The following is a 10,188-nucleotide window of genomic DNA, read 5'->3' as shown; positions in this document are numbered from 1 at the left end:
CACCAAGGGACCTTAGTGTCCCCTGCAGAGGCCCGACCTGCACGTACCTCCAGGAATCGAGTGGCCACGTCCAGGTCCTCCTCCGTCAGCACCAGGTTGTCCACGAACATCCAGAAGAAGGGCTGGGGGCTGCCAGGCAGGGGCCTCGCGTACTGCAGGATGCGGTGGAACTGGTACACGTACCACCCTGTGGAGGGGGCGGGCAGGTGTGTCTGGGCTCCACCCACTGGGAGGGGCCCGGGACAGGAGGGCGGGGCTCCGATGGGAGTTGGGAGGGGAGACCTCGGCTGCGTTGCAGCCGCCTGCCCCGCAACAGCCTGGAGGGCCCAGATGTGCCTGACACCAAGACAGGACAGGTGCGAGGGGCTGGGTACCGCCCCTGAGGGACACAGCCGAGCGGACGGGGTAGGAGGGGCGCCAGGCCGCCCTGAGGTGACAGACCCGCTCACGCTGTGGTTGTGGTGATGGCTTCACAGGGTACACAAGACCCACCAGGACGTGCTCACTGAATACGGACACTGATACCTGTCTCTGATGCCCCAGCAAAGCTTTTTTTTTTTTTTTTTTAAGTTGCAGACAATTTGCAATTCCTGCCCTCCCTGAAGAGTGCTGGGTATGTGGGAGGGGATGGGGGACAAGAGACCCTGGAGTCCCAGCAGATGGCAGTTTCTTACCCGGGGGGTGGTCGCAGGTGTGGCCCAGGGTGGGCGTGGAGCCATAGGTGAGGTCGAAGGGGCCCCACTCATCTATCTGCAGGAGGACAGGGGCGGCTCAGGAGGGCCAAGTGGTCCCCTGGGTTGGGCACCTCGTTTGTCTAATCATGTGATTCAGGCTGACCCTCATGGAAGGGGTGGCGGGGCAGTGAAACCCACTGGGTCAGACCCACCTCTGTAAGTCAGGTGGTGTGGGGAACCTCACTTCCTCCATCTGGAGGAGGCGGCCCTGGGAATCTGAGCAGCATGATTCCTTTGTGCCCCCAAAGACCCTCCCGGGAGGTTGACACTTGGACCCCCAGATTCATGCGTATTTCCTGTGTTGCTGGAAAATACACATCGAGCCCCTGATGGGTCAACGGACAGTGGGAGCATGAGCTGCTCCTGTCGCTGCAGCAACACCCCCACCCCAAGGCCCCCCAACTCCTCCTGAGTGGAGGATGTGCTTTCACCACCAGGGGCTCAAGTGCCCCTCCCACGTGACCAAGGGCCCTGGTTAGAGATACTGGCCCAAGTTATTCTTAAAAACAAAATAAATGAGACCCAAACACTGGATGCCTGGTTCTGTGACAGCAACCCATCCTGAGCAGACTTGGCTTCCCTGGACCCTCACCAAACCAGTGGACAGAAGCCCGTCCCAGACACCAGCTCCCCACCTCGCAGCCTCACATGCCCTGCTGCAGCCAGCTCTGCCTCTGCCCCTGCCCCTGACCAGGTGCACTCCTGGTGCTCTATAGCAGGGGCTCTATCCAGGGGCTCTACTGCAGGCTGCAGACTGGGATGAGTACAGAGGGGTGTCTGGATGGGGCGGAGGCAAGGGGGCTAGAGGAGGTGAGCCTGAGCTGGGGGGCCAGGGTCTGCAGGCTGGTGGCTGCTGTGATGACCCAGAAAATGCCGTGAAGGAAGCAAGGTCTTCCTTGTTCTCCCCAAGAATCTGCCAGCGAGCACTCTGAATCCCCTGAGACCCACAGACATGCACAGCCAGATGTCGCCGTGCAGACGTGGGAGCGAGTGGCAGCCGGATGCCCCGTCTTCAGGGTGGTGGCACTACAGGAAGGCCTGGGTCACGATCCTCATGAAAAGGACTGGACGCTGGTGGGACTGAGCGATGACGACACACATGGGAGTCACTGTCACCACCGAGACTCAGACCTCATCATGGGAGGGATCTAGACCCTCCACACACCAGCAAGAGCCCCTCCAAGTCTGCTCTGTCTTGCAGCTCTGTGGCTTGAGGGGGGAGGCCTCGTATCACTGTCCAGCCCTGCCTGGACCATCCTGCCCTTCAAGGGAGGACCCTGCCTGGGGAGCCTAGGATGAGCGTGATGACCAGAATGCTCTAGAAACGCTCCCTGGCGGGACATCTGATGGGGCCAGTGGGGCGAGAAGACCGTTCTGGGCTTCAAGGCAGGGCAGACCCCAGGGGGATGGACCAGTGGTGGGGGAGTCCCCAGGCTCAGCCAGAGAGGAGGGCTGGCCCCTGGACACACCCTTGGGTCAGACCAAGATGAGGGGAGTAGAGCTGTAAGGCTCTGACTGGCACCCTGGGGGCAGAGTGGACTCCCTACGCTGGCCGTTTCCTTGTTGCTGGCCAGCGCTCTGGCCCCTCAGGCCCTGTGCCTGGAGTGGCTGGGCTCTAGGGACAGTGGGCTTTAATCCCGATGTGAGGGGCTGTGTGGGCCTCGGGCAAGGGCCCAGATCCTCCTGCAGAGGCCCCTGGAAGAGGCTTTCCATCCCTTTCCCACCACAGGACGCTCTTGACAGAGCTGGCTGAGTCACTTTTAGGCCCTCCTTCCCAGGCCACATTCAGGACAGCAGGAACAGGCAGTGTGGGGGCCACAAAGTTGCCTCTCTCATCTCCCCCGTTGTGGGGGTGATTCCCGTGAGACCCCCCCCAAGGTCAGCCCTGCAGGGGGCTTCCCCTCCCCCCCTTTCTGCCCAGTCCCCTGTCCCCTTCCCTCCAGTCTGCTCTCACCAGGGGCCTGGAGGAGCTGAGTCTGCCCTCACCGGGGACCTGGAGGAGCCAGCAGTACTTACGTCCCTCCTCACTATGTTGGTGACGTCATCCAAATGTTTCAATCTTCCCGGCTTAGAACCATCTTCCAAAAAGCCCAGACTCGTCAGCTCTGGGTGGGGAGCCGAGAGGACACAGAGGGCTGGCGTTGGATTTTGACCCGACGTGGAATCAAAGGCCAACGGCTGATCAGAAAGTACTGCTATCATATGGCGAGCAGACTTTATCATTCCAGCGACATGACGGGGTGAGTAAGCACTGATTTCACAAAGTCAAGCCACGTGTTGCATAACCAGTGCTACAGGCTGCAGTGCCACTCTCTGGGTTAGGGAACCACTGGGCGGTGGCGATGCATGCTGACGTCACCCGGTCAGGCTGGGAGACAGGGCTGGGCTGCAGGAGAGCGTGCATCTGAGGCACCGGAAGGTGAGCCCAGAAAGGACCTTGCGAATTAATAACACACTGTCTGGGCAGGGCCTGGAAGGCTGAGTGGCCGTGGGCAGTGACTCCTGGGTTCCTTCAGGGGAAGCCATGCCCGCTCTGTGTGTCTCGGCCCCCAGATCCTTAACACCGATGTGCACGGGGCCCCTGTGACTATACTACCAGGCACTTGGCGAGCGCCAGGAGCAGGGCAGATGGCCCCATTCCACTTGGCCAGAGACTAACAGACGTATTTTCACTGATTCCTGTTACATCTGCTGAGCCCACAAGAGTCCACAGGATTTCCAAAGGTACCGGCAGGTGGGGGTCTGCTTGGGGTCCGCAGGGGCAGGACACCCAGGCAAGGCTAGAATGCAGCATGTGACCTCCTGGGTGATGGGGGCGTCTGGGTAGAGATGGAGGGTGCAGCGGGCCCGGCAAGGGGTGGGGCAGGTAAGGGGCCCAGGTGCGTGGAGGTGTGTGAGGCTCAGTGGCTCTGGGCAGGGCTGTCCTAGCAGAGAGCTGGCCCTACGGCCCTCACTGTGGCATTTCACACCCACCGTCTTGCTATGCGAATTTTCTTTCCAAGGCAGCCCAGCTGAAGGAAGGAGCCCCAGGTGCTCCTGCACAGCACACCCCTCACCTCCTAGAAACGGCCCCCAGTCCCAGACATGCAGTGAGTGTGATGCTGGGGACCTTCGCACCCCACCCTCATTGCACACACCCTGGGTCCCCTGTGGGTCCCCTTGGAGGGGTCGCTCCAAGCAGACCCCTCTTCTAGCATGAGTCCTCAGGTGTCACTGCACCCACCTTTCTTGATGTCCCCAAAAAGGGATAGCACCCGGATGGGCTCTCTCTTCCACACAGGCACAGTTTTGTACATCACAAGGGGACTCTCCTATTTATTTAAAAAAAAAACCCAGAACATTCTGATGACTACCTAATCATAGAGCCCATGAGTGTCAAGACAAGTTCTTTCTGGCCTTGCACACCTGCTGAGGGGGCTGGCCACTCCTTGACCGCACTAACCCCCAGGCCTTCATGAAGATCTGGCCCATCCCCCAGGCCAAGGCTCTTGCCCTCCCCCCTCAACTGCACCTCCAGCAAAGGGGAGGCAGATGCTCGGGACTTCACTGCTTGTGAAAGGAGATAACTCTATCCCTAGAGAAACCACTTCCCTGTATTTCTTGGAAAAAGTCTCTGACCTGGGGCGCTCTGAACGCCCATGGCCATGGGACACACCGGATCCCTCTCTGTCCCCTCTGCAGGCTCTGAACCCAGGCCCCAAGTCACCCGGCACCACCCTTGAAGGCTACCAGCGCAGGGCCTCTCCCAGGCCAGGCCTGAGCCAGCACCCATGTCTCCGCGTGAAGGGGCCAGGCTGAGGACAGGAGCCGAGAAGGTGTCCAGTAACACCCACCCTCCCATGCAGGGCACCAGCTGGCAGAGATGCGGTGGATCTATCCAGGAAACAAGCACTCCCAAGCCCCTGACCCCTGGGAGGCTTCTTGGCTCCTATGAGCATGACATTGAGCTGGGGATGGATGACCAGGCCTGAGCAGGGGTGCTGCCTGCAAGCAGTGGAGGGTGGGGGTCCCAGGAGACCCTGAGCCCAGGACTGGAGCAGGTGGACGGTGCCCAAGGCAGGCAAAAAGTGAAGCAATGGGAGAGGGCAGGTGGTCCTGGGCTTCCTGGGGGCGTGGGGAGGGCAGGGCATATCCGGTGCAGGCGCAGCCCTGACAGACACTTGGGGACGCACGTCCTGGTTCCCTGTGGCAGCTGCAGGAGCCATGCTTCCTTCTCCCTGCTCCCCTGGGGCAGTAACAGTGGTTCAGAGTATCTACCCCTTCCCCCTTAGATGAGAAACCCCTCCTGCAGTTTGCTGGCTCAGGGTCTTTTACACAGAGATGGGCGGCTTCTGCCACAAGATGGACCTGAAGAAGGCTCTATGGGGAGGGCAGGTGCCTAGTTTAGAAAAGCACCTTGAATGCACCTGCTCCATCCAGTGTCAGGGAGTGCAGGGCGGCGGGGCCACCACGCGCCCCCATGGTTGGCCCAGCAATGCCAGGTGTGCAGCAACTCCCCAGAACCAGCCAGCCTCAAACAGCAGAGAAGGATTTCTCTGCATTTCATGTCATCCCAATCCAGGATGACCTCACCTCAAGATCCTTCTCTAAACTGCATCTGCAAAGACCTTATTTCCAAAATAGGTCACGTTCACAGGTACTGGAGGTTAGGACTTGGGTGTATCTTTCAGGAAGAGACCTCAAACTACTGCGATGAGCCCACACTCCTGCCTAGCTCATGGCCCCGGCCTTGATTCCATAGAGGACCCATGTCTGTGCCAGCTGTCCGGGCTGGACTTGGAGATCCTGCCCAGGCATTTGCTCCCACTTGCTGAGCTCAGAGGCCCACATTTGCTGGGCCCTCTCCTACCTCCTACAAATGCCCGGTTCCCAGGCTTGGGAGAAACAAAACTGCTGTGCTAAAGGGATTTGTGGAAGACAGACACCTAATGGACCTGCTATCAGAGAGGAAGATGAGAAAAGTGCATTTGCTCAGAAGCCTTTAACTTCATCACATAAGCAGAGCGGATGGGTATTTTGCAACCAGTCGCCGGAGGAAATGAGCCAAGTTAGGGCTGGCCGTTCGCCTATTCTATCCTCCAGCTCCAGCTGCCACTCACCGCCTCCCGGTCATAGAAGGCCTTCAGCCACGTCCGCCACTTTCTCCTCCTCTGCAGCAGCCCGCTCCGGGGGAAGGGCAGGCAAAGGAAGCAGACCCAGTTGCTCATGGCGTGAACCTTCCCCGAGGTCCCAGGGCCAACCAGGGTGTCAACGCACTCGAAACAGTAGCATCTGTAGTCAAACAGAAAACCACAGCGACAGAAATGACGCTGCCTCGTCTCCAGGTGAAACCCCGGTGGCCCAGTAGGCAGCAGAGAGCCTGCTCCTTGTTCTGGAGTGAGTGAAAAGACAGGTGGAAAGACAAAGCCAGCAGGGAGGGGAGGCAAGGCTGTGGCTGAGGGAGGGGGTCAGTCCCTCTCAGGGACCTAGAGCCACAGGGCCCCCGTCATCCGCAGAGGACAGGGGGACCTGTGGACAATGGCGGATTTTCAAGACTCCCCTACGCCGGCTGTTCTCCTCCTCCAAACTTTAGCATCTAAGAAAGCAGGTGAGATCTCCCCATGAACTCAAGCGCAGGAGCACCCACTGAGAGGACAGGGGGGCAGGTCTGGGGTGGGAGCTGTGGGTACAAGGATGGCCCAGAAGGGCTGCAGGGAGGGACTGCAAGTAAAGCTCAGGTGGGCACACAGCAGGGGAGAGCGAAGGCACCTGCCTGACTCTGGCCCCGTGAGGGTCCTGTCACTGTCCTACTTAACCATCGAGGGAGCAGCTATGCCTTGGCAATAAAAACAGAAAGAAAAATCACAAGCACACAGCTTTTGAGACCCCCCTCCCATAGGTGAAGCGTACATGCGTGCTAAGTCACTTCAGTCGTGTCCGACTCTTTGTGACCCCACAGATCATAGCCTGCCAGGCTCTTCTGTGTGTGGGATTCTCCAGGCAAGTATACTGGAGTGGGTTGCCATGCCCTTCTCCAGGGGCTCTTCCCCACCCAGGGATCGAACCAGCATCTCTTACTTCTCTTTCACAGGCAGGCAGGCTCTTTACTACTAGCGCCACCTGGGAAGCCCCTCCCATAGGTCAAGGCTCTTCAGCAAATGAAACATTTGAGATGGAAATTGAAAGCTTTGGAGAAAGTCATCCTTTGGGGAGGTGGGGTGGGAAAGTCCCTTGCACTCCAGGATGCAGAGCCCAGAAGGATGGGCGTTCCCCAGGTTTATGGGCAGCAGTCCTTCATGACTCTGGATCCCCCGCGCCCCTGGCCTCACCGGGTGCAGTCGGGATTCTCGCAGATGAGCAGCGTCTCCCCGGCGCAGCAGATGGAGCAGTAAGACTGGTACCCGTCGTCGTCGTACAGGAAGAGGCACTCCAGGAACTTGTCCTTGACAAGGGCAAGCCAGGCTGCCCACTCTGCCCTGAGGCTGCCACGAAGCCACCCTCACCTCCCTGCTTACCTTGCACGGAGCACACATCCCCCCCTCAAACAGAGGGTGCTGTGTGTGCAGCTGGAGACTTCCACAGCAGATACACACATCTGAGGCAGAAACCCACAGTCAACGTGTGTCACGGCACCGCCAGACAGAGCAACAGACTTAGCAACAACAGAAAAAGTGCAAGACCTGTACACTGAAAGCCCCAAACTGCTCTTGAAAGAAAGTTCAGATGGGAGGGCATCCCATGTTTGTGGATCAGAAGACTAATGCGTGTTAAAATGCTGTGTGTCCTCAGTCACTCAGTCGTGTCTGACTCTTTGAGACCCCACAGACTGTAGCCCACCAGACTCCTCTGTCCATGGGATTTCCCAGGCAAGAATACTGGAGTGGGTTTCCATTTCCTTCTCCAGGGGATCTTCCCAACCCACAGATCAAACCCACATCTCCTGCATTAGCGGGCAGATTCTTTACCACTGAGCTACCAGGGAAGCCCATTAAAATGGCAAGCCTCCCCAAATTGGTCTACAGATCTCTCTCAAAATTCCAGCTGGGATTTTTTTTTCTTTTTTTTGCAGAAATTGCTAGCCTGATCCAAAAATCCATGTGTAAATGCAGGGGATCCAGGCTAGGCAAAGCCATAGAGAAAAAAAGTAGATTCGTGATTGCCAAGAGTTGAAAGGGGGGAGGGATAAGGAAGGAGTTACTGTGGGTACCAGTTTCTTGTGCAGGTGATGAAAATGCCCCCAAATTAGATTGTAGTGGCGGTGGCACATTATGTATGATTATACTAAAAGACACCTTCAATGATGGGTCAGGGTCTTTAGGGCAGGTGGAGGGGATACAAGCTGGGCACCAGCCATGTCCACCGCCCTCCTCCAGGGATGGACAACCTTCTTGAGCAGGCTCACATCCCTTCACCTGGGCAGGTGTGTGATGCTCACCTTCTATGTCTCGCTGGTTGACCTTGACTTCATATGCAATAAAATCTGGAAAAGAAAAGACATAGTCCCTGCCTCAGCCTGTCTCCTACATCAAACAGGTCAAGAGACAAGCCTCAAAGTTGATCTTTTGAAGTCACAGGACCCAGAGCGCCAGCACCACCCTCCCCCTCCACCTTTCACACTGACATTTAAACATCCAAGCTGATCGCTGGGGTGGGGGAGGCTTGGAGTGGGGCCCTCCTGCTCCTGAGTGAGGCATGATTATTCCAGAAGTTGGGAACCCTGGACAGTGTTCAGGCTTGAAGTTGGCATCCCAAGTGATGGGCCCAGTACTCAAATGAACCCTCACCTCTGCGGGGCCCGGGAGATGGTGGGGATGACAGTTCGCTGGAACCCACTAGGATGATGTCCAGACTGTGCTCCGGCTCCGGGTCCAGAACTAGGGTAGCAGACAAGGGGACACCAAACCAAGAGATAGGACAGACAGCGGAGAGTGAGAAGGTACCCCACCAGCCTCCGTCTCGGAGCCTTGGAATCCTGGAATCCTCCTTCAGCCCCTACCCACCTCCCACAGTGACACTCACCCCTCCCAACCCAGGGCAGGGATGGTGTTGAGGGGCAGGAATGTCGGTGGTGAGTGCCAGCCTCGAGGGGGAATTCAAGGGTTGCCCATCAGGTGGGCCACTTGGGTCTCACAGGGCCCGGGGTCCTCCGTGGCACCTCCTCCGTCTGCGTCCCCCCAGCTGTGAGCCCCTCAGCCGCCCCATGTTCCTGCCGCCCCAGGGTCTCCCAGATCCCATCCAGCCTTGGTCTCTCCCAAGAACTCTTGAAGGCAGGGGGGCTCCTGAGAAGAAGAAAGGGCCTCACGGATTTCACAGGGCGGGGGCCATTGCTCCCTATCCGGCGGCAGGGCTGGGTCAGGGTCTGAGCCATCCATGATCTCCAGGTTCAGGGTCCCCGGGGAGGAACGGGCCATGGAATCTGGGAAGGGACTTCTTCCAGAATCAGCAGGAAACCAGGGTGCTGGACTCCTGGGGTGGGGGCGCGCAGGATGACGCAGGGATGAGGGCGGGGACCCCTCAGTGCCACTGGGTCTTGGGTGGAAGGGTGGAGGGCTCCTGTGGGGTGCCCCTGCTGGGTGGGGGATTAGGGAGTCCCCGGAGGGGGAGGGGGAGGGGCAGGAGAGTCCTCACAGTGAGGAGGGATGAGAAGACACGTGTGAGAGAGGAGGGTTCAGGGGGGCGGAGTGAGGAGGCTCAGTGATGGGGCCTGAGTGCGGGGGTGGGGGACTCAGGGGCGGGGCTTAGGGCTCTCAGGATTCTCTGCTGGGGGTGGGCGCAGGGGGGCAGGACCGGCTGGGAGGGAGTTCAGTGGGGTTTAAGCATCTAAGGGGTGTGGTGCCTAGTGAGGGTGAAGGTTCTGGGTGGGATAAATGGTCGGGAGTGGGAGGGGCCAAGGGGCAATTAGTGGGGAGGAAGCTCAGTTGGCCTGGGGAGGACTCAGCTCCCTCCTTTCAGCTTGGGTGTGGTCCGGGTGGCCTGACTTACCTGTGTAAAGTTCAATGAGTGCTTCCCTGGTGGTCCAGTCGCTAAGATTCCAGGCTCCCAATGCAAGGACCCAGGTTCTATCCCTGGTCAGGGAACTAGAGCCCACATGCCCCAACTAAGACCTGGTGTAGCCAAATAAATAAATTATATATATATATACACACACACACACACACACACACACAAGCACACTTTAAAAAGCTCAGCAGGATGTCAGGCAGTAGCTCTGCAGGGAGAAACCTGCCAAGGTCAAGGTTGACAGCAGAGTGGACAGTACTGCTCCCTATAGGGTGACACGAGGATGGTGTGTCACCTCTGTGGGCTCCCTCCCCACCTGTGACTCAGCCGCCACCCATGAGAGAAGTGCCAGAAGATTCCAGGGGTGGGACAGCCTGCAACATAGCAACATACCTGCCTGGGACTCTTCACAACTGTGTCGCTCATCAGAAAAAATCCGAGAAACTGTCACACCCAAGAGGAGCCTAAGGAGGTA

The 10,188-nt window shown here is 58.3% G+C and overlaps 1 protein-coding gene across 1 annotated transcript in view; it reads right to left on the bottom strand.

Moving 5' to 3' along the window:
• DNMT3L (DNA (cytosine-5-)-methyltransferase 3-like) overlaps positions 1 to 9,124 on the bottom strand; it is a 14,292-nt gene extending 5,168 nt beyond the window's left edge. The window contains exons 1-10 of the mRNA XM_010835002.1: positions 9,016 to 9,124; positions 8,498 to 8,587; positions 8,149 to 8,193; positions 7,229 to 7,308; positions 7,043 to 7,155; positions 5,834 to 6,005; positions 3,958 to 4,045; positions 2,751 to 2,839; positions 675 to 750; positions 48 to 187 (exon numbers count right to left, since the gene is read on the bottom strand). Of these exons, the coding sequence (XP_010833304.1) occupies positions 48 to 187; positions 675 to 750; positions 2,751 to 2,839; positions 3,958 to 4,045; positions 5,834 to 6,005; positions 7,043 to 7,155; positions 7,229 to 7,308; positions 8,149 to 8,193; positions 8,498 to 8,587; positions 9,016 to 9,124 (1,002 nt within the window). The remainder of the gene's footprint in view (positions 1 to 47; positions 188 to 674; positions 751 to 2,750; positions 2,840 to 3,957; positions 4,046 to 5,833; positions 6,006 to 7,042; positions 7,156 to 7,228; positions 7,309 to 8,148; positions 8,194 to 8,497; positions 8,588 to 9,015) is intronic.
• Positions 9,125 to 10,188: the final 1,064 nt, after the last annotated feature.

The sequence above is a fragment of the Bison bison genome, unplaced genomic scaffold, assembly GCF_000754665.1.
Source record: "Bison bison bison isolate TAMUID 2011002044 unplaced genomic scaffold, Bison_UMD1.0 scf7180017864037, whole genome shotgun sequence".
Taxonomy (NCBI): Eukaryota; Metazoa; Chordata; class Mammalia; order Artiodactyla; family Bovidae; genus Bison; species Bison bison.
The sequence above is the reverse complement of the archived record's forward strand: the minus strand, read 5'-3'. Positions and strand labels throughout refer to the sequence as shown.